Source organism: Gadus chalcogrammus, chromosome 5 (genome assembly GCF_026213295.1).
Source record: "Gadus chalcogrammus isolate NIFS_2021 chromosome 5, NIFS_Gcha_1.0, whole genome shotgun sequence".
In the NCBI taxonomy this organism is placed as follows: Eukaryota; Metazoa; Chordata; class Actinopteri; order Gadiformes; family Gadidae; genus Gadus; species Gadus chalcogrammus.
The window spans coordinates 8,332,187-8,356,463 of NC_079416.1; the positions used below are offsets into that span (position 1 = coordinate 8,332,187).

Here is a 24,277-nt window from a genome sequence, read left to right on the forward strand (position 1 = left end):
AATATAATGGACCAAAAATACATCCCGTACAGAAGGATAATTAGCCCTCCCTTTCTGGACACACCGCAAGTCTAACCCAGACTCAGACTGGACTGTGAGACTGGCCCGGCCTAATGGCCTCCAGGTTGACGATGATAAGAGAGGTACTGGTCGCCTTCACCAGACCTGCTCCCTTTCTGCAGCTAAACAGAACGACACTAAAGTGTGCTGCTGATGGCGTAAAACAGCAGCTGTGGAGCCAAGGCGGGTGACGGGCGGGTGGGGGGAGAAGGGGTGTACTACAGTGTCCAAGTCCCCCCACTGCTGCACTTTCTCTGGCGAGACTAAACAAGGGAATGACTGATGGAGCCCACACGTTCGCCAGACAAACTGGACCAGGGGAAGACCCAGAGTGAAGGGCCAGATGAAGTAGGTTGTAACAATTAAGTGTGTGTGCGCGCTCCACGGGGGCAGGATTCATCACAAATAAAGCGAAGTGAAGAAATGTAAGTCAATTATTAATTTGGAGGGAGGACAGGCAGGCCATTGTAAACTCCCGGTGATATGCAGAGGGCTGCTATTATGCTTTGGAAAGGAAATGTTTTTCCGAGGCATCTTCTTATTGCCAAGCCACTGCTTCGCAGCACCTGAGCAGGGCCAGACTTGGCCGGCCTGCCGGGGCCTGATGGGATTAGGGCTGCTTCTCTTTGATCTCGGGCTTCCGCTTTCATGGCCACTGGGAGCCAACGGAGCGCCGCTTCCTCCGACCTCGCCGCCACATCACCTTCCCCTCCGTCGTCCAATCAAATATCCCAAAGCCGCGCTGTAGGGCAGCACAAGGGAGGAACGCAGAAGCTTGGCACACAACTATTTCTGTTTGTGTTGTTTCCACGGCGAGGAATAATTTATAGACGCGGTCACCCGTTTATGGCATTTTCTACTGCTTGTTTTGCTTGGCAGTGAGGCTCTAGTTTTTGGGGCAAATTTAGGGCTTTGTTTTGTCGTCTTAAGTGTCTTTTTGCTGAGGAATGAAACACAAATTGCGGTTACATCATACAGCTTCTTGCTGGTGAGGCTGTGAGAGTGCACTAGGAGACTAGGAACCTTCCGGAGACGCCAGCCAACACACAAACCAAGAGGGGAAAAAGAGAAAATCCTCTTGGACCCCACTCAGACAACATGGAAATACTGTAGACAGAAGGATGGGGACGCGTGTCGCCCAGTACCTGTATACAGTAAAGAGCAAGGGGGCGTGTGTGTGTGTGTGTGTGTGTGTGTGTGTGTGTGTGTGTGTGTGTGTGTGTGTGTGTGTGTGTGTGTGTGTGTGTGTGTGTGTGTGTGTGTGTGTGTGTGTGTGTGTGTGTGTGTGTGTGTGTGTGTGTGTGTGTGTGTGTGTGTGTGTTCCAAGTGCAGGGCGGCCTACATGCGGATGATGTTTTTGACGCTGAAGTTCTCCAGCGGCGCGGCGTCGGGGTCCTCTCCCTTGTCGTCCTGTAAGACGATCTGCTGGAGGATACGGTCCAGGAGCTGCCAGTGCTGCAGGCTGCCTCCGCCTCGCTTATCTGGGGGAGGGAGAGGAGAGAGGAGAGGCACAGAGGGAGAGGAGAGACAGGGAGAGAGACAGAGAAAGAGACAGACACATTGAGAGACAGAAAGAGCCAGAGACACATTGAGAGACAGAGAGTCATAGAGAGACAGAGAAAGTGAGAAAGAGAAAGACACAGAGAAAGAGAAAGAGAAAGGGAGAGAGAGAGAGCCAGAGAGCCAGACAGAGCCAGAGAGAGAGGGGCAGAGCAAGAGGCAGAGAGAGACATGTTCTCAATTACAACTCTCAAAATGAAAGCACATGGTGCCGTTTACAAGCCCGACCATATCGCAACCATCAACCTTTATCAGAAGTTTCCTACGCCTCACCTCAATGATGGTTGCTTCTATCCCTCACCGTATGATTTATACTGTTAACAATAATAATAAAAATAATAATATTAATAATAATATTTAAACCGACATCAAATGTCAGGTAGTGTCAGAGAAGTGCGCCTCTGGGAGAACTCCTGGCCGATATGTGATTTTCTGTGACCTTTGGGAAGGCTGGGACCTATGGGTGTACTCACAGGGCATCTGCAGGCAGTGTTGGAGTATGGAGATGAGGTATGGGTAGGCCTCTGTGTGGTTCAGCTTTTTCTTGATCAGCTCAAACATGGCGCCCGCACTCTTTGTGTCCACGTGGGTCTGCAGGCAAAGAACCCAAAGACGACGAGGACGATCATGAGGATTTTAGTTGACTTTTGACTTTGGGCGCGAATCCTGTGCTCTGTGACCGTCAACTATGTGTCATACTGCTTAACGGGCACTCATACAGGACTGTCACAGTCAACACAAAAGTGTAGAACTACTACTACTAGTGAGTACAAGATGAATAGATGAATGAACTCACCAGATCGAAACGTTTGGCCAGTTCAGAGTCGTCTTCGTTACGCACCATCTCAAAGAAGTCCAAGTGTCTACGGGGAGCGAGAGACAGGCCGACACACACACACACACACACACACAGAGAGAGACAGAGAGAAAGAGAGACAGACAGAGAGACAGAGAGACAGAGAGAGACAGAGAGACAGAGACAGAGAGAGAGAGAGAGAGAGAGAGACCGACACACACACAGAGAGAGAGAGACAGAAAGACAGAGAGAGAGAAAGACCAAACGATAGAGACAGCCAAAACAGAGACAAAAATTCACCCACAGAGAATAAAAACTGATGACAACAGATCTTTCCTAATCGTCCACTCGCGCATAAACCCTTCAAACTAAACGCCTCATTGCAATTGGTCGAGCGATGGTCGAAGCGCACCTGTCCAGGGTGGCGTTGTCGTGGCCCCGGAGCTTGTCGATGACGGGCTGGATGCCCAACATGAGGAACTCGTACCGCAGATGCAGACGAAACTCCAGGTTGTCCTGATGGAGAGGATGGGGGGGGGGGGGGGTTGAATAGGAAGCCCAACACTTTAGGTATACCCAACATGTTGGCCTGACAGGAAGGAGTGGGAATGACAAAGGCTCTGACCTCTCCCGCTCCGGCGTTCAGCACGGCGTTGATGAAGGACATGATGGCCGTCTTCAGGTTCACCTCGTCCTTGTAGCGACCCGTGCTCTTGTCCAACTCGTTCAGCAGCGTCTACACACACACGCACACACACGCGCACACACACACACACACAGAGAGAGACACATGTAAGACATCAGTTTTACGTGTCCGGCAGGGTAATTTTGCTCATGGCAAAAGGAGTACCCAACTAAAAACGTGAGCTCATTCAACACTGAGTTACAAAAGGATAGTCTGACTCGTAAAATGTAACCAGGCCATTGCTCAAACCCTCTAGTGTCTGGGGGGGGGGGGTGTTCACCCTCCAACATAGTTCCACACTTAAAGCATTACAAAAACAGCCAAAAAAAGGGTTAGGGTAACAACAATGGTTGAAATCACCCTGTGGTGTTTGTTTAACCTAAGGTGCCTCGATTTACTGTGCCCTCGGTGCCACTAAGTTCTGTCTTGTTGACACAGTCATGCTGGGTTACCATTATGACCCCTGCCCCCCCCCCCCCCACCCCCCAACCAACCTCATGCTAACTCCCCATGGTTGCTTTTAGCGCGATGCTTTATACCTCCACCGCACGTCCCCAGTGTGGGGCGGCTAAGTGTTGCGCTGACCCTGAGCGCTAAAGTGCACATCTGAGCATTGGCGGGCGCCGGGTCCCACGGGTCATCAAAACGGGCGCGCCATGACTTATTCTCCCCCGACAGAACAACCCAGTCGGCCCTAATTAACCCGAGACCTCGCATGACTCGCGTCTTCACCAATGGCATCCCAAGTATTTGGGTTCCATAAGTAATCAAAAAAGAAAAGACAACATACCACATTTAACGCAGCACATATACTTCCCAAGCCATGTTGCTGTCCAAGGGCAAACGAGACACAACGGCATGTGGGACTTGGCAACACGAAACCAAAGAGTAGTCCTTAAAGGATAACTTATTTTCAACATGGAACGTAGGCAACATTTTGGGTCTGAGTGACTAATTACAAATTCCAGTATTGAGTGAGAATGCTGTAGCTGTAATCCATGAAACCTGCTGCAATGTTATCTTTTGGGCAATAGCATTCCATCATCCCTAACCCATCAATGTATGGTCATGTTTTTGTCCCTGACGGGTTCAGATTTTTATCATCAATGTCTGACAAAAATATTTGAAGGATCTCTACAGAGAACACAACTTTTGTTAGTGTCCAACCGGGTCTCGACCCAGTAGAAGTCTCGCTCTGAAATCTCTGGAGAGATTAGTTGTTGAAGGAAATGCCCATATTGTCATGACAAATCTCAACCCCTCCTTCACCCAAATGTTTGAGTTAAAAATAAGCTACAGTTTCCGTAGTCCAACACAACAAACTCTAGCCGGCACTCCACTCTCCAAAACTCATTCTTCCAATGCTCCCGTTCTGCAACCACTCGGGGAAAGTTCCCGCAACAACGCGACTCTGGCGAGACTTCACGGCGAGACTTCACAGCGAGCCATCTCCACGAGTGCCACTCAGCTAACAGACCAGATCAAGCAAAAGGTTGAAGTTAAAAGTGGCGTCTCAATGTGGTGATCCTGTCCATCGTGTTGTCAAGACACTTCTAATTACAATCGGAGAAAGTCACTGGTAGAATCTTTAATTATCTTTTTTGTCAACTTGATCGGTTATTGGGACGGCGGGTGAGCCGTCCCAACGCCTCGCCCGCCCAGCCCTCCTTCCCACCGGCCGACTGACCTGGAAGCGTGTCCTCTCGGCGGCGTACTTCTGGTAGTGCGCCATGGCCTGCAGCACCTTCTTGTGGCCGTCGGGCACCAGGCACACGGCGCCCAGGATCTCCAGCACCGCCACCTTGGTCTTGATGTTGGCCGTGCGCAGGCTCTGGGAGATGGTGTTGATGCTCTGGGGGTGCGCCAGCACGTGGGCGCGCCCCTGCGAGTTGTTCATCAGCGCCTTGATGCAGCCGATCACCGAGGTGTGCACGCGGCTCTCCGACGTCTCGTAGTCCATGCTGCGCAGGAAGTTCAGCAGGCAGGTGAGGCCGTCCAGCTCGATGAAGCGCGTGACGAACCTGGCGAGAGTGACGCGTGGGGACACAAAGCAAGCTGAAGGATGAAAGGGATAACTTCAAACAATGGACAAAAGAGATAATGGCTGGCGACCGACTTGTTAAAGGGAATACTAACTTCTTGCACACAATTATAGGATTATTTATTGTAATAATGTACCGATATTATTGTTTTTTAGCTTCATTGTTGACTCATCCCATAAGCTTTCTCCAAATATGCACTGGTATGAGAAGTTTAACTCCAGCATTGCTTTGTCTAGAGCGATAATTGTCTTTTCTCCAATCAATCTCCATCACCTCAATAAATAGACTAATTACAATAACATGACCTCCCCCCTCGGTTGGGAGAGGAGGAAGCAGGCCTCGTCGCTGACAGACTAGACTCTGTTCAGGGGTTGGAATGTGACATCCAGCCTCCATGGAAAGTTGTTGTTGTTGTTAGCAAATGATCTTCCCACGCATTGAGATTCCTGATGGGCCTTTATAAATGACCGCTCACAAGAGGGCGCACAGACAGACATCGAGAGAGCCAACAGAGGGACCCAATAGAGAGAGAGAGCAAGAGAGAGAGTGAGAGCGAGAGCGAGAGCGAGAGCGAGCGAGAGAGCGAGAGCGAGAGCGAGCAAGAGAGAGCAAGAGAGAGAGCAAGAGAGAGAAAGAGAGAGAGCAAGAGAGAGAGAGGGAGAGAGCAAGAGAGAGAGCAAGAGAGCGAGAGCGAGCAAGAGAGAGAGAGAGAGCGAGCAAGAGAGAGAGCAAGAGAGAGGGAGAGAGCAAGAGAGAGAGAGCAAGAGCGAGAGCGAAAGAGAGAGAGCAAGAGAAAGCGAGAGCCAACACAGAGGGAGGGAAAGAGATTGTAAGGACAACGTAATGGAGGGAGGGTAGTGTATAAACAGCAGAACGCTCTTTTTTTTCTAGACTTACTGCAGATCAGACAGTTTGTATCCAATAATACATTTCAGAAGAGTAGCAGTCAAGTTTCTTTCTTCTCAGCCACTGTTTACTTGTGGCTGAGCAAGCATAGAAAGCATAGAAAAGTACAAAGAACAAAGCCTAATTTACGCAAAATCATGTCTGCATGTCCAACCGCCTTTTAAGAACATTTAATCCCAGATTCAAGGACCACATGCACACAGAGACGCATATGGTTCATCTGGCCGGACCGCCGGAAACATACTCTCAAATGCATCCTTTAATCCTCCGGTCTCCAGCCGTGTCTGTATGATCTCATGGCCACACACACACACACACACACACACACACACACACACACACACACACACACAAGGCCCTGGCCTGAACGGATCTAATGTATTGAATCCACAACGCTCTCAGATATTAGACAGACAGACAGACGCCCGGACCAGAACAACACAGAGCCGAACCCTGGCAGGGAACTTCTGTGTCTGGTCGTATCCGTGACGACGCACTGGGGTCGCATGGAAAAGATTTTGAGTTTGCATGTTGACATGTTATCCTCCGTGGTTGGTGGTTTTGCGGGACCCACCTCTGACAAAGATTAGATTTTGGAAGGGGGAAGGCGAGGGGAATCAATCTGTGAAGGATGAATGTGTTTAACGCAATGGAAGACGATGATGATGTGGTGCACCGGCTCCAGCGGGCGGCAGGATCCCAGTCGTGCGTTGTGTTGCGTGCGTGGGCACAAGGCAGGCGTAGACTTCGGTACTGAACATTCATCTGTGGCCAGGTCTCGCCCTCCCCCACTCCAACGCCTCCCACACTCGCTCCCCTAGGATTTCCACAACATAAATTGATCTGATCTCTCCTGACTCTGTAGTCTCCTCTCGTTTCTCCTTCTCCTCATCTTCCTCAACCTCTCCTTCTCCTCATAAGTTTGGTGATATTAAAGCTTGGCTGAGCGGCGTGCTGCATTCTCTCAACCTCTCTGAGATTTGGTTCAAGGCAGCTCCTACTTTACGACTGCCGACGACGCTATGATCTCAGCGTTGCACACGGCTAGTGCCTAGCCAAAATCCCCAACCAGAAAGAAAAACTGAAATTCAGAATGTGACTTCATTTAAAATACATCATTGGACAAATATAATATATATATAATACAATGAGTGTGTGCGCACGCGCGTGCATGTGCGCACGTGCGTTAGTGTGGCTGTTGAGTATTGTCAAACAAATTGTAGGAAGGAATATTAGCAACAATAAAATTACATTGAAATATTATGATTACCAAAGGAACAAAAATAAAATCCCCAATGTTATTGGAAGATGGAACCCTGCCAGTCAGTGTTCATCGACACAGCCAAGGCACGACCCATGGTACATGACCCAGAACCACCACCACCTCCACCACCACCACCTCCACCGCTACCCTCCACCCATCAGGATTAACTGACCCAGGACCTGTAGCCAAGGCTACAGATCCTGGGTCAGTTTCTGGAAAATGGCTTTGTGCTCTTGGCCAATACTGCCCTGTCCGTCATATCCAACAGTGTCCAACAAGCCATTGGATGCTGTGTTTTTTTTACGCTTTGGTTAATGGGATGCCATTCATGTGATGTTGTTTCCATGATGAACACTCTGGGCTGCGTGAACGTATGTCCTGCATGAAGTAACTCTGAATCAGAGCAGAAGACAAGCAAACACCACGGTGTAATATGGGTGGCCCAGTGCATCACCCCACTGAATCAGGTTTCACCACTGGGGTTTGGAATAAACCCTCTTCTTCTGCGGATGACGTGCGGAAAAGAAACGCTGAGGGGGTTGGTGGAGAGGTCACGCTCACCTCAAAGCCGTAACCGCCGGTGAGTCCACACGAGTGTCTCACACACATAAACACTCGCCATCTCTTTGTTACCTCAATCAACTGCACACACATTGGGTTCAGAGACCTAAATCACACACACACACACACACACACACACACACACACACACACACACACACACACACACACACACACACACACACACACACACACACACACACACACACACACACACACACACACACACACACCTCTGCTGAAAAGGGCTTCCAGACACCGAACTAGAGACCTGAGGGCCGAGGGAGGGAGGGAGGCGTGTTCGAGGAGGTGAGGTGTCTGCGGTGGCTGCAGGGAGACGTCATTCGATACGCCCGCGGCTCAAACTCAAATAAATCCTCGGAAGCCCCCCCCTGGTGAGACCGGCCGGCCCCCCCTGACCAGGGGGGGCCGGACGGAGGGCGAGAGAGACACGGCGAGCCTGGCTGCACATGGAGCCCTGCGGTGTGTGTCCACTGATGTTGGTGAGGAGGAAAGGTTTTTTTACAGATGAGGTTTATGGACCAGTCCCCAGGGGGCCATAGCCTCGGCAGCGTGGGAGGGAGGGGAAGGGGGTCGGGGCGCCCGGATCCTCCGGAGGTGCCGCTCCAGTGCCATAGCCACTCCTGGTTGCTGTGTGGATGGAGCCAGACTAAACCGGAGACCTGCAGCGCACATCTATGAATACACTGATGATGCCCACGCTCCAGAGGCGTGCGTGCGTGCACGCACGCACGCACGCACGCACGCACGCACGCACGCACGCACGCACGCACGCACGCACGCACGCACGCACGCACGCACGCACGCACGCACGCACGCACGCACGCACGCACGCACGCACGCACGCACGCACGCACGCACGCACGCACGCACGCACGCACGCACACACTTTCTCCCTCTAAAGTGAATTATTTCTTATGAGTAGGCTGTCAGTTCGAATGGATATGTCAATGCTTTTATTTTATTTATTTTTTTAACCACGGGCCAAATATACCGCCTGTCCACATAATTATATCAGGAAGCTAGACGGGAGGATCTTCTTCCAGCCACCAGTCTGCCCCTGCTTCCGTTCTCATTTTACCCTCCGAGGCTTCCTTACTCGCTCCACTGTATCTGGTCCAGTGGGTGGGGCCTGGCATTGCATTTCCGTAGATAGACCTGTCATCCATAAACAAGACTACCCGTGTTGTTGACTATAGTGGAAGAAACACACCCATGTGAACCCAACCCAAAGAAGTGTTGAGGCTCGAGTTAGATGCTAGAGAAGAGAGCAAATATTTGCCAGCTAAATTGGGGACTGCCCCCTTCAGTTTAGCTACGTGCAGATGTAGCAATTGATGCTTGTGAAAGAGACCTCTGCGTCTCAAAGGACAGTGAAATAAGTGTACAGCATGAAGCCAACACATACTATTATAATGACCCTACAACTACAACAGCATATTCAATGTGCTTCACTTGAATTTAACACCACATAAAAGGCCAAGCAGGATTGTCACAGAAAGCGTGATCTCTCAGAAAGTGTCACGTGATGTTCATAGAGCAACAGGCACCGAGTGATCAGTTGTGAAGCCCATCGTTGTCAAGGCGACAACCATGAAATGTGCCTGTAACATGTACACATTGCTACCGTTCCCACCGCCGGTTGCCGTGCTCCGCTCAGCATGGGGATGATGGGTGCGAGGCCCACGTCAGTGCCAACACGCCCCCTGCAGATGGGTGGCTGTCATGCATCGGCAACACCATGAGCAACAGAAGACATGAGGGGGTGGGGGGGGGGGCCGTGGCGTTCTTCCTCCACGCCTCTTCGTCCGCGCGAGAGCGAGAACGCCAACCGTGTGGCTGATTAGCTATCAATGTCCTGCACGTGCACGCGTGTGCCTGTCTACGTGTCTGTGTCTGTGTGTGAATTTGTCTCGGCTGCTGGGCACCCCTGCATATCTACCATGTTTTCGGGGGGGCCCCCTACGGACCTCCAGAGGAGCTCATTACTAAGTGTCCAGAGGAGGTGTGGACGTCTCCTCATGCGACCTTGTGGTCTCAATAAAGACAAGAAAGAAGGAAACATGTCACACGTTTGCACTTGGGAGCCTTTACAAGGCAGGGGAAATCTCACACCTAAACACGCTGCCTCCAGGTGATACTGTGAAGCATGCTTAGCTAGCCCTCGGTGAGTCCCTGGCGTTGCAGTGCAGACACCTCATATGAATGTGTTAACATTTTGACAGTAACAAAAGTAAACAGAGGCTGGCTGGATCCCATGCTACTACTGTGTGTGTTACTGAGCTGTAGTTTGATTGTGATTGTATACATTTACATCGTGTGGGGATAGAGTGTGGTGTGCTGCTTCATCACCCGTGTTCTCTCAAATGCCCAAGACAAATTTCTCCTAAGGGAGTCAATAAAGGCTTATCTTATCTTACTACAAATGACGATGACGCGGCTTGGTTTAAGTTATCCAACTGAATTATTTCCGAAGCTTTTTCTTGACCTTTTCGAAACGAAAGCATCCACTCGTTGAAATAAACATCCTATAGGGAGCTAGCTCTGCTATCTTTTCACCCCAACAAGCACCTATGCCAATGGATTCAAACGGTGCACACATCTGATTTAAACAGGGGTTTGCTGAACTAAAACATTTATTCAGCCTCGGCCCACACACACACACACACACACACACACACACACACACACAAAGCCACACAGTTCTCGCCAAACACTGCTCCTTTGTCCCCCTTATGTCAAGCATTTGAAAAGGAGAAAAGAAGCAGGGTGCTGTCATTAAATAAACTGTCCACGCTTCTCCTATAAATCCCTATTATGCCGGGTGCACCTACTCAGATCACCGCTACAGCGATTTACCACAGCCAGCTGGTTTGCAGGCAATGTGTTGGCAGCCACACCAATCACTCTAATGCACTTACACAACCGTCCCCAGGCAGGTGCATTCATGAATGAGCGAGGACAGAGTTGTGGTTGGTTTAAATGTAGGAACATTGAGGTCACGATATCGTAAATCATTTAGGAGGAGAGCAAGGGGGAAGGTTACATTGTATTTGCAAGACCGTTTGGCTTGATGGAAGAAGGGACAAACCAAAGAAAACGGCCTGTCCGGCCAACTTTAGTGAGTGTGAAAGTCGACACCGAGCCTCGCTCACTGATGGGGGGGCTTTCAGACCCGCAACGATTCTATACAGTATGTGCACTAAATGTCAAGTGACACAATCCAAGGGTTTTGTGTACGTGCCGCCCCACATGACAGTGGCCAGACATAGAACCCGACACTTGTGATGGCTCACTCTCTCCCTCTCGCCCTCTCAGGGTTTTGTCACTCTTCGCCTTGGTTCCGTCGGTTCCCCAGATAACAACTCAACACCCGCCTCCTCGGACCAGACCGATGCATCATGCAATTGGCACTGGCTGACGGACAGCTCAAAACAAGCCACTGAAAGGGAGGCAGTTTATATTAGAGAGCCGTCCAATGCCCTTTAATGTTTTTTAGTGGTTGATGACTGAGTGAGGACTTGCAGCTGCAAAGGCCTAAATAAAAAGCAAAAGCAAGGCGATGCTGGAGAGATCTTGCCAAAAAAAGTTGGTTAAAAAAAAAAAATGATGGCGACTGCCCAAAATGACATAGAAGATGACGATTTATTGAAGCATAAAACCTTACATGGAACGTGGTTCTTGATGCCTCAACGTGGCAAGATAAACATAATGAATATGTCATGGATCCCAATGAGGTGCTGCAAAAGTACATGCACAGAAATGTTCAACTGGGATTTGCGGTGAATAGCATTTCGACGCTCACCTCATCGGTTGAGTGCGAAGGGCCGTCTTCAAATCCTCCACCACCTTGTTCCTTATCTCCATCTCCTCCTCATCGAATGCAAACAGGGTCTGCATCTGCAGACGAACACACAATGGGGAGCACAGTTCTTTTGAGCAAGACATTTAATAATTTTGGAATTTGAGGCTGGTGAGACGGAAACAAACCAAACTCTGCTTGAATGCAACCCTGTTTTCTTTTTAAATACAAGCACGTTATAATGTTAAAAAGTAATTTTAAGTTTTGTTTTGAAAGGAGGTCTGGTTGTGGATAGCAGTACATTCATTACAACACAGAGCAAAGTATAACTTTGAAAATAAATGTTGGAATAGATTTCCATCTTAAAAAGGAATGCATGTCTTAGATTTGTTACTAGCAATATGTATAATCACAACCTAATTAGAGCTAATTAGAGCACATGTTTAGTCACCACAATCACCACTAATCAGAAGGATCACATTCTGCACATTTTTCCTTTCCATTTCACTATTAAAAGCTGTTGGCAGCTATACACCGCATGCCCAAAAAAATCGTGCATGCAATTAGTTCTAATCAAGCCTGAAACAATTAAGCCAGAAACAAAGCAACAGCCATAATCCAGTGTTGGCGTTAATCCATTTGCTCGCCACATTTAGACGTTCCTCAACAACATCAAGGGGCCGACATAATTTGGGAGCAAAGGGCTTGCGTTTCACTTTATCAGGCATTATTTTTAAAGCTGCTCAACACTGGAGGTTTAATGTTTGATTATCAACCAATGTAGCAGAGACGTTTTTAACAGGGCAAACACATTCATTAACCAACAGGATAAAACGCTGCTTCCCTCGAAAGAAAGAGTGTGATCCCATTATCCAAACAACTACATCTGGTAACCCTGAGCCAATATAGAGGAGCCGGTAGACATCAAGATTTAAATTAAACAAACGCTACACTACTTTGGCTACCCATGTCTCCTCGGCATGAAGTTATCAGAGTGTATAATAAAAGTAGGTTCAACATTTTTTCTTTGAAGAGATTCAGTGGCAACCCCGTGGATACTTCCAGACAAAGTCAGATCTGAAAGACGAGGGCATGTAAACCAGAAACGGTGAAGCCAAAAAAGAATCCACTGTACGTCAACTTTCCAGACATCCAGATGGCTCCGAGACAACCTCTGTCAAGCATTGAAGGATCTGGCTCCCATTCTACCAAATGAATATGTTCAGTTTTGACGCTTGACACGGCTGTTTGTTGAAGGGTACGGGAGGATGGAAGGAGGGAGCGAGGTGAATGCTTCTGGGTGTGCTGCAAGTCGTTCACCGTGCTTACAAGTCTAGCCAAGATGGCTCTTCTCTGCATCCGTTTTGTTTTTTTCTGTGCGTGTTCGAGCTCACCTGCCAAAGTCCACATCAGGATGTCATTAGTCAGCCGTGGGTCCTTCCCTGCAACCCCTCAGTTTTTCGAAGTGCCCTACAACCAGAGCTTTGTTTTCAAGTGTAGGTGGCCATTTCAGGGTCGGCGTGAAACATAGCCACGGCTGTTGGGATTGAGACCGTGTGCGTGTTGGTGACGACATGCAAATAGCAAAATGCCATCGCTTGACTTAAAAGAAGGGGATGAATAAAAAGCATGAGCCATGGTGAGAAGGTGACCCGGGCTCGATTCCTGCCCATGGTCTACTGCTGCATGTCTTTCTCTCTCCCTCTCTCATGACTTCCTGTCCAACTCACTCTATGATGAATATAAATATATATGTATAAACCGTTCAAAGATAAAACTATGCTCATCGGCTCCCTTTGCAGCTACTTTTCACAGCGCCTGACGCCGCCGACTGTACACCCCCCGAGGCCAAAGGTGTGATGTACTCCCTGCAGAGCTGAGAAGGGCCTCCTCCGGCCGGACTAGAGGGTGAAAACACTTGGCAGAGCGTGGGCAGAAGGAGAGTGTGTCCAAGTTACGCTTAATAAGAGAGACCTGGCTGGCATGTGGGGAGCCAACAGGGGATTGCCTGCGTTGTGTTTTGCTGTTGAGGCAGGGGTAAAGTAGAAATGGCAGCAAAAAGAAAACCCTTTACATGTCTGCCAACTACAAGTGTGGGGATTTCAGGGGGGGGGATGGCACGACGGCAATCCTGGTGGACTTCATCTCCATTTTTTGCAGAATTCACTCTTGGTTTGTGCGAGCACTTGGTGTTAAGGTGAGCAACATCAGAAAATCAGAACGGGTTTGATCCCCAATCTAGGCTAATGACCTCCTGGAGCAAGATGCCTAGCCTGCCTGCTCCTTCATGACATGCAAGATCAGTCCAAGTTACTTTGTAGAAGTATGAAAACATGCAAACCACATAGCATCTCCTGAGCCAGACTTCCCACTGGCAACAAATGTTAAGCATTAAAAAAAGACAAAGAAAAGCAGAAATTTAGGCCAAGGTTGAAATACGCTATCTCGATAATACAATTTAATTTGATTATAACAATTTTGCTGAACCGCTCGAGTTGAACCATCTTCCTTTTCATTTAGAACAGATACACTGAACAGATTATAAACAAGCATGACCTATGAGCGGTAACGCCATGATTCATAGAGAATAAGGACGTAGTAATCCTGTGATGTCATTTCACCCAACGGTTCATTGACTTTTAAAACAAGTAACGTGGTCCTTTTTGGTTCATCTCCGTTTCTCAGACCGCTTCCCACTGAACGGCCGAATCGATGCGTCATCTGCTCTGGGACTGGATCCAAAAAGGGTCAGAAAATGTGAACCTGGGAATGTTGTATAAAGCAAGGTTTTAAAAGAGAGCCAACTGGCACACCCACGGAGGTCGTAAGATGACGTGGGAACATATTACACCATGAGCGACGGAGAGTAGAGGCCATCTTCAGACCCTTCTAGATAGACACACAGGTGGACAGGGGACAGGACAGGAGAGAGAGTCACTTACGGCAGCCATGGAGTTGATGCGGTCGATGTAGTAGTCGGGCCAGCTGGTGGCCAGCTTGTTGGGGTCCTCTTGTTCCTGTGATCAACCAAAAGACAAACCAGTGATTTAGACAACATTGCATGAGGTCTTTTGCAAAACATCAATAAAGCTTGCCAATATTGTTAATATACATCTTTTGCTTATGCAGGTGGGAAATCGGCATAGAAGTCGCATATCCATTTTTTACAGACAAGAATAGCAAAGAACACTTATCCGGGGTAAAAAAGTAATGTCATCTTAGTTTGTTCTCCTTCCATTTCCTTCCTGGTTCTGACATTGGAGAGGTGATACTCTGCACCATAATCCACCTAAGCATCCAATTGAAAGAGCTAAACCAATCAGGGGGCCTCTATATGAATTGGGTCACGGCATTTCTAACCATCGCTCTCATCTCAGTAATCACTGAGAGACAGACAGCCGGAGAGCAAACCTTCAGGTAAAAAGTGAACTTCACATTGGAGTGCTAAACAACGTCTGACATCCATTTGCAACGCCCAATTCGAGAAAGCGTGTTGCCGAGAGCGAAGCAGGCCCGGGGCTCTTATACATCTGCTGTTGTTTAGACCAGGCTGATGACATCGGAGGAGGAGCCCTGTCGGTTGTTTGGTTTCTAGGGAGGGGGGGGGGGGGGGGGGGGGGGAGTCCCTGGGCCTGTATTCATGTCAGGAAAAATAATTATAGAAAATGTGGGATAGGAAGAAATGTCTTGATCAGTGCCATTTGGAATGCTGAGCTTGTCCAAAACAGGAACCGTTTGGAAAAGGGAATCCACAGCAAAGCTCTGAGACGCTTTGTTTGTTTAGTAAATTAAGTTTAAAAAAATAAAAAGACAGAAACCCTAACGTCATCGTCTGCGTGTCTGTTCCAGAGAATAAAGCTACCATGTGAAACTTTGCACAATAAAATAAACGGGGATAAGAATAGATATTTTAGGCCACATTGTGCCTTGCTCGGCCAGGAAATAAAGGGATGGCTGGAACATGAAGCATGCATTTGACCCCTTTGTCTAATGATGCTAAAGCATCCCATAATAATTCAATGACATGTTACACACATAAATCAATCAACGTTGAAGCTCATTTGCATACAATAATGCTGCTCATAGAAAAATGTCTTTGAGTAGAAGTCAAATTAATATTTTTGAAGAGGGCCAAGTGCCAAAGAATTGTTCCGAATACAAGTATATCCATTTATAATAAGGTTCTTTCCGGTGGTGTCAAGGACTACTTTATCTTCTGATAAGGCAACACGATCAATTTTCTATAATTTTCGTTCTATAATTGAACTGTCCATTTGATTGCGTTTTACACAGCCGACAACGAACAACCTTTCCAGGTGATTAAGCAGGACAAATCGGTTGCAGCTTATGCAAGCACAGGGCTGCCTTACTTTTCCTAGACAAAACTATTTTATTTCCTACCAAAGCCCACTGACCAAACAGCTTACAAACGAAGGCCAGCAAAATAATTGGAATTTTGGTGAAAGTAGCACTGTACACCACAACCAACTGATATGAATCGCAGGTTTTTTTTTGGGGGTTGAGGGAGTCGTTCGGGCACTTAAATGACCACTCGGCACGTCTTTTCCACAACTCCCGGCCTTGTCTGCCCCTTTCGGTGTGCGAGCAACAGGACCCAAAATAAAAACGAAAAAAAACAATGGAGTCCAGTGTTTGTGTGCTCCCTCGCTGGTCGCGGCTGCTTCACTTGCGCCGCTGCTGACACGCTCTGCATGCCCTGCCAGCACAGATCTCCATGCTAAGATTAACAACTTTAACTGCAGCTCTCCGCTCAGACGAATTACAGCCGTTCCAATTCGCCCCTTGAAAAACATTGAGTCCAACGCAACATTTACCCTGGCAGTTTAACAGAGGCCCGGGTAAAGTACTGTAATTTTCAACTTGTCTCGGATAAGAAGGGAAAAAAAGGAAAGAAAGGAAGGCTGTTGATATTTGGGGCACTGGGTGATGTAGTTTAATTTACTGCCTGAATAGTTGCCTGTGCTTAAAAACGCTAAATCGAGCAGTGTTATTCGTCATCACTTTTTTTCTTTTTTTTTTTCAACATTGGAACTTAACACACACCTTTTTATGATACCAAAGTCAAGGAATAGATGACATCACTTCAATTAGACACTTTTGCTAGCCAGACAAAGTCGGCCAAAAAAAGGATCCCAATGAATTGTTAGTCATAAGTCATCTGTAATCTATTGATGACCAGCCTCACCTCTGGCAAAAACCTATCAGTAAAAGTCTTCGTTATGGAGGGCTGGATCTCAATTTCATACACTCTAATACAGCAATGAACATTTAGTAATCCAGCACCAATAAACATGATTTGCAACCTCTGCTGCAGCCATTCAAATGCCTAAATCCCCCCCCCCCCCCCCCCCTCGACTGTGATTCAGGTACATTTGAGCAAGGTGTTACTCAGGTTACCAACATCTGTTGCGGAAGGCATCGTTCCACCAAAGATCAAACTGCCTGCCCAAGGTCAACTCCATTGGCATGCGGAGGCACCTGTTAAAAGTCTAGATTAAATTACACATTAAAAAGCTCCCACTGCTACAAGGCACTGCAGTATATTCAAGGTATTATGCTGCATGTGTGGTATTCACATTACCACATTACCATCCTCCTATGCACACATCAGCCGTAAAACATTCAAATTAATAAGGCTTCCAGCACAAACAAAGCCAGATTCTTAAGAGCATTGCCTAGAAAATAAAGAGCGAAACCCCCAAGTCACTCCAAGCGTTTCCATGAGCGGTTTCTGGCATTTTCAAATTCCAAACCTTATTTCCACTTCAGAGCCTCTTGCGTTTCATTTTCAAATAATAAATTGTTATTGGGAAGGACGAAAGAAAGGAAGGAAGGAGAAGGGGGGGGGGGGGAATTAAGAAGGTAAGGCGCCCGCCGGCGTGGCAGGTCTCTGCCAACTCCAACATGTGCTGGGTCACGACCCCCTCCTCACACACGGCATGAGGAACACGATGTCTCCCGTCGACGCGCAGGGCGGCCCTGGACACGGCCGGCTCCTCAGCCCTCATGTGTTCAGCTATTCGGGCCCTGGTGGGTCCCGATGTGCTGGGGGTCCCGTTTGGGGTCAGCCGGAGACTGGCTGGAGGGTTTCTCGAGGGTCTCTGGTCCGCATGCTACGTCTCACACTGCCTGATCTTGGAGATCAGATAAGCCCGGGGGTGACCCTGGTTGACCCCATCAGATCAGGGGTCACGCGTGTAGGCCGACACAGAGGCGAAGAGTCCAGTACAGTGCTGGAGGGTCTTCAGCAAATATCGAAAAGGTTCGAAAAGGTACCGATCACTTACCCGATGGTGCGTGCTGTTGAGAACTACAAAGCCGAAGCAGAGTGAAGTTTAAAGGTAATTAGGGTGGTCAAACTGTAATTTTGTGTCTATTCAAACTGCGTTAAAGCTAATGTTGTCCTCTGAATGTCACAGTGATGGGTCATTTCTAGGATGTAAATTGAACATGAAGGTCAAACTCCTATCGTAATAACCAGAAAAAATTACAGAGTATCACCTCTAACCACTTCACCAATTATAGGCAACACTTCATGCCGGTGGTGTCATACAAAAGTGGTGCATTGTCTTCGCAAACAATACAAGCTCAATCGTAGATGAAGTGCACATCAGGCGTGGAAACAGGATCAAGTTGTGCGTGCCAGATAAGCGTGTGAAAATGCATGTCAGGGTGGGAGCGATCGACCAGGACTCAAGTGGAATGGTAAACAAAATCTAGAGTTTAGCTGCTCCATAAGAAGCACAATCAGAAGACACAGCGCACGACAGAAACCAATTAGAACTGTATGAATAATTTTGTGTGCCCATATAGCACAATATCAAACCCTTCCACACACATTCATTGGAGACAAAGCAGTGTTTTTTTCCCTCATCAATTGCACCGAAAAGCGGCACGGGCACAGGCACTTAATATAATAAAGTATTTGTCGGCGTGTACACAGCCTAAAGTCTTTCATCCACTTCAATTCATGAAAGTTTTTCAATGCGTGTGGTTTCAATGCGTCGGGACACAAGTCCTAGATGCATTGGTTTATTTGCAGTCTAACGTAATGAAAGAATATTTTCTACACTTCATGCTCTTGCCTCACTTGTTTAACACATGTGTCTTGTCAACACATTTTACTTTTGTGGAGGAAAGCAGGGATGTCTCTCTGGGGGGAATATTTACAGCCATGAATTCTCACCTGGGAGAGGCAGGAAATGGACGGGATATCGAATTCTGGGAAATTACATAACACTGGAGAGGCCTCTTGTGACAGGTAGCGCATGGGAGCTTTAACACTGCGACTTCAGAAATGCTTTTTGCTTCATAATGCCATTTGATTTCCCAGAAATGGAAACGACCGACAGGATGACGCCGGTCTGAATGGTTTGCAGTGTGGCTGATATTCATTTGACAGAAAGAAAAAAAAAAGGAGGGGGGGGAACAGGGGATGTATTATCCTGCTCTGGGTGTTTTCATACCCGGTTTGGCATGTCACTACATCTGCTTCTGTACCTGAGGGTTTCCCATGCCCACAACCACAAGGCTGTGCATACACTCTGACCGTCACTTACACGGCCCATACAGCAGAGACATGTGTATCCTCCCCCTCCCCCAGAGTCTGCTTCCCAGGGTGGTGGACCGAGTGGCACGGATACAATCGGACTTACGCAAAAGGCCTCGACAAGATCTTCTAGATAGTCACGGGAAAACACAGGCGGCCAACCTCATCGGTGGAAAGCCCTTGCGTCACTGTGTCACCGATCACTGCTCACAGCGATGTGTCTCCGGACACCATGCGGCGTCGCAGGCAAGAGATCGACACTGCTGAACACAGGTTTGCCCTTTGACCCGTTCTGCAGGGATGTCCGAGTACTGAGTAGTCTAATGTTTGCGGCACTGACCCTGTACGACCAGGTCCATCTCCTTCTCCTGGCCGGTGGGATGCAGAGCTAACCCTGACCCCCATACCACATGTCAACACGCGGGGGACAATTGTCAATTAAAATTGGATTACGCCTCATGGCACCTCATCAGAACAAAAATATATACACATATAAGAATACGACAAAAAATTTGAAAAGTAGTCCTTTAACGTTGTTTTTAGGTGAACGGGGCCAATCCGTCTCCCTGTCGGCTCTCTAAATGTTATCCGACCACAACAACAGGCCGTGCTGTTCCAGGGCCGGAGGAGACAAGGGCCCCAGTGTGGGACGCCGACGGGAACGGCTGGGGGAAAGTTGTGCTCCGATCCGCGAGTTGGAGAGACTTCCCATTCCAATCACTGTCATGCCGTAACTCTGAGGAACACAGGGTCCTACTGTGTGTGTGTGTGTGTGTGTGTGTGTGTGTGTGTGTGTGTGTGTGTGTGTGTGTGTGTGTGTGTGTGTGTGTGTGTGTGTGTGTGTGTGTGTGTGTGTGTGTGTGTGTGTGTGTGTGTGTGTGTGTGCGTGTGTGCGTGCACGCATGTGTGTCAAATGAGCAATTATCTCTTTGCGCGCACGGTGCATGGGCGTGCCCAGTGTGTGCCCACATGTGAATTGCGGTGCACACGGAAGCATGCCATGTTAACGTCTGAACATTGGCGTTTCACATACGTGTATTTCACCGCGGCGTTATTATACGCTGCTCGGTGCCAGCTGTTGCTCTGCCAGTCTCCATTACGCCGGCTCCATGAATGAGAGGTTTGTTTGGCCACCACTCCAGGTTCCTTTTCCTTTTTTTTGCCCAGCCTTGTTACCCCGGTTTTGCTCCATGTTTCCTGGCTGGGATTGAGCCCCCTGTCCCCTTCTTTTCCTTTGCTTTTCTTCAACCCACGTCTCGCAGAGGAAATGATTTCTGACTCAGGGAGAGGGCGGGGGGAGCGTTGGATGACAAGCGAATATATCCTCCCCTCCGCTCCGAGCTAGGCTTCTACTGGCACGCAGGACACAGGTTCCGCTCCAGTGTCTCCCACTCACTGCCAAAATATTCTTTCCACTACCTCCTGTAAAAGGCACAGAGTCCTGATACGTTGTCCGGGGGCCACGACAATGGGCCGTCAAATAACCCACGAAAAAATACAATAGAAAGCCGGCTCCGCTTCATGTGTGCGCTGGATTTAAAAGCAATATACGATATTACACAGTGTTCTTTGATTCTGGATTTTAAAAAGGGCTTTTAAATGTCACTGCCCACCGCTTCCCCTCCTCTTCCTGTGTTCCCATCCATGCCTTGATATCCCTCCATCCTCCTGAAACAACTTTGGGGGTGGTTCTTTGAACGACACGGAATGGGGGCACGCTCAGGACTTAACGTGTGCGCACACACACACACACACACACACACACACACACACACACACACACACACACACACACACACACACACACACACGTTGTATAGTCGCATCATGGCATTGGCTCAGCTTGGTCACGCATGCCTCGGAGAACGTACGGAGGGGTCAGGCCGGGGCCTTCCTTCCAACACAAAGACCTCGGCCAAAAAACAAATTAGCTTAGAGACGCAGGGGAGGGTTTACAACTATTTACTCAATTTGCGATTGAGGAAAGGGCGGTCAAATTCTTCCCCCGCTGTTCTTCCGAGGCAGTTCTCTCGGTGAGATATTCGACCACAGACCGAGAGCAGAGTTGTTGTGGAGAGCTGGGCCGAAGGCTTTAAGAGATGGCGGGGATGTTTTGGCGAGAAACACGGGGTGAGCCAGAGGGCTAACCAAAGTGTTCCAGCCCTCTGACTGAATGTTGACAACTCTTTAGAAGTTGTCGGGGTGAGGATTTTAATTATTTATTTATTTTGAATTGAGGTTCTTGGAACGGGAGCTTTTTGTGTTTTTTAGTGATGCAGCTCACCTGCATTTTAGCTCCACCCAAAAAGTGGTGGTCAAAATTAAAATGGTTTATTCAGCTGAAGTAAAGGCATAAGTAGCCAAGTCATAGTGCTTGTATGTTTGGTGCAAAACATAGGCTTAGTGTTCGCTATAACACCAAATCTGACCCCATGACCCAGGTTCAGGAAACGGGAACCAGCGAGTTGACAACCATGCCAGTTCCTTTCAGCACTTAGTGGCGACTGTTGACTGAGCAGGCTAGAGTGGAGCAGAGGTCCTGTCCAGACAAAGACTAAAGATCCGTCTTACCTTCTTCTTGCTGCAGTAGATTTGCCATTTCTTCTCCACTGGCAGTGCAAACATGGCCTCCCTGTTCTTGTCCGTCAGGTCCAGTTCGTCCTGTAGCAACAGAGAAAATCAAAACACCCGTCAGGATAGGGGAGGGCTGAAAGTGCCACACGTTGACCAAACGTGTAACCATTATAACGTACAACCATTCTCAATAAGGTCTACACAGGGCGGTCTTGATACAAAGCACCTTTCTGAGGTTTAGGAAAAAGGTTAACCTAAAGTATTTCAAAGAATAAGAAGGAACTAGAAAATGTAGAGGACTTAATAGATCAAAAGGAGCCGTGTGCGGTTGCTGCCTCAGTCGTTCAATCCACCTTTCATCCTCCGCAGCGGGGTTGCTGTTGTGCATCAAATACTAATAGTCTGCAGGACAGACAAGTTGAATCTAGGCCGTGGTCCTGGACCAACGGGGCCGTGGTTCTGGACCTAGCCTGCAGACTGAGAGGCTGGTGTCACCCCTATCCTGACCAGGGCCCCAGAGGGCTTCTTAGTAGTTCACCCTGCCGGTCTGTTCAGCCCGACGGCACGGTGCACGGTGGCTCCTGGGCCTTTAGAAATGCACATCAGCCCAGGAAATGAATGCGAGTGCATGTGTGTGGGTGTGTGGGTGTGTGTGTGTGTGTGTGTAAGCCAAGGAGGAAACGCAGAGTCTTGTTGGCAAAAAAATAAGCCCTCCTGGGCAGGAGAAGAAAGAGGTGGATAAATGAGCTCTTGGACTGGGACGTTTTTGTGGGTTTTTTCTGGGAGCAGGGGGTACCCCCCAAAAAAAAAGCATTAAAAAGGGATGAGGAACATGAAAGGGCGGAAGAGGTCCGCGGAAGGGTGGAAGAGGTGTGTGTGTGTGTGTCTGCGCTTGTGCGTGTGTGTGTGCGCGTGCGTATAGAGAGGGAGGGCTGACGAAAGCAGAGAGAGGGGCCGTGTGCCGTCTGAGGACCAAGGTGTGCTCGGTACTGAGCTGTACGGAGCGGCGGCCAGGAGGCCGCAGCGCGGGGCTTTGTGCCCGGAGCGCCCGTGCTAATCTCCCCATAATGGTTTCCCCCCCCCCCCCCCCCCCCCCCCCCCGCTACCATGACGTCAACCCACACCCTCCAGCCCCCCCACAGGGCCCCCTAGCGCCGAGCTGGACAGAGACGGCGGCGGTGGCCCCCTTGCTCTACAGCCTGACAGCGGTGGATGCACCGGGGGTTGTTCTCAGGCCATTCAACAGGGGCTCCGTGGGGGCCGCGGCGACAGGGCTCACATTTGAAGTGGCCAATGCTTAGAGGAATGACATCACCGCTCAGCCAGGCCTTTCTCTGGGGATCAGCATCAGAAGCGTTAGCTTAGACTTTGGGGGGGGGGAGAGACGTGTGAGTGGAGATGAATTAGTTCTCCGCTCACACAAAGCGACACGTCTCGTCTCCAGATGATTGAACGACAAGATGTAGAGGTCTTTATAAGTCTCGTGAACATTCCTTATTTCAGTTTCTCTGCAAAAAATAAATAAATAAAAAGACTAGTTTGCATTCATCCAGTCATACGTCATAGCAGCGAGCCGTCTTTGAACCCACAGCCTATCCCGCTTTCAATCTGAACAGATTAGCAAATTGTTGGTGTGGAATCTCTCTCTCTCTCTCCCCCGCCCCCCCTTCTCCCTCTCAGGGAGGATGAAGAGGGGTCCTAAGAGGCCAGCTAGAGCCTCTGGCCCTTTGCCTGGATGCTGGGTCCAAGCCCCTCACTGTGGTCTGGTGAGCTGGGCGATGAGTATGGGGATGTTTGGAAGAAAAGGTGAGAGGCCTCAGTGAGAATGTGGGGGGGAAACGACCAACAGTCCAGCACAGTTGTGTTGTGATTTCACGACTACACACGCTTTATACATAGGTTCATGGAATGGCCAGCCACAAGACTACAGTGTCGGGCGATGCGAGCCAGCAGTCTAAAATGACAAGCAGCGGTCGGGTTGAGGTGCATCTAGGGACCTCGCCAAGCAAGCCAGGAGTAGGGACGGTTAAAAAAAAAAAAAAAGAAAAAAAAAAAAAAAAAAAAAAAAGAGGAGAATGGGAAGGGGGAGGGAGAGAATGAAAAGAAAGAAAGGTGGGAGGTTGGGGAAAATAGTGAGGATATTAGTTGGATGAAAGAAGGCAAAGGGCCTGCCAATCGTACAACCATTCATCAGGTGGCCCCAGTTATGCAATAGTGCACCCCCCACCTACCCTTCCTGTGTCCTCCCTTAAACCCCAGTTCCAGCAAAGACATTGCCATGACAACACTAACTACCTCTCCTTTCCCTCCCCTGCAGAGAACCCCATCAGACCTCTATCCTGTGAAACGGTATTCTGGATGCATCCCACTTCCACGCTGGCCGGTAGCACGGCCCAGATGGGAACCCCAGATAAACTAAAGCTAATATTGTTACAC

General features: G+C 48.8%; 1 protein-coding gene across 2 annotated transcripts in view; it reads right to left on the bottom strand.

The window, feature by feature from the left end:
- daam2 (dishevelled associated activator of morphogenesis 2) overlaps positions 1–24,277 on the bottom strand; it is a 49,139-nt gene that overhangs the window by 19,049 nt on the left and 5,813 nt on the right. For both annotated transcript variants that reach the window (XM_056591326.1, XM_056591325.1), the window contains exons 2-10: positions 21,839–21,928; positions 14,640–14,714; positions 11,701–11,795; positions 4,789–5,122; positions 3,042–3,152; positions 2,829–2,932; positions 2,417–2,483; positions 2,094–2,211; positions 1,403–1,541 (exon numbers count right to left, since the gene is read on the bottom strand). In XM_056591326.1, coding sequence (XP_056447301.1) covers positions 1,403–1,541; positions 2,094–2,211; positions 2,417–2,483; positions 2,829–2,932; positions 3,042–3,152; positions 4,789–5,122; positions 11,701–11,795; positions 14,640–14,714; positions 21,839–21,928 — 1,133 coding nt within the window. The remainder of the gene's footprint in view (positions 1–1,402; positions 1,542–2,093; positions 2,212–2,416; positions 2,484–2,828; positions 2,933–3,041; positions 3,153–4,788; positions 5,123–11,700; positions 11,796–14,639; positions 14,715–21,838; positions 21,929–24,277) is intronic.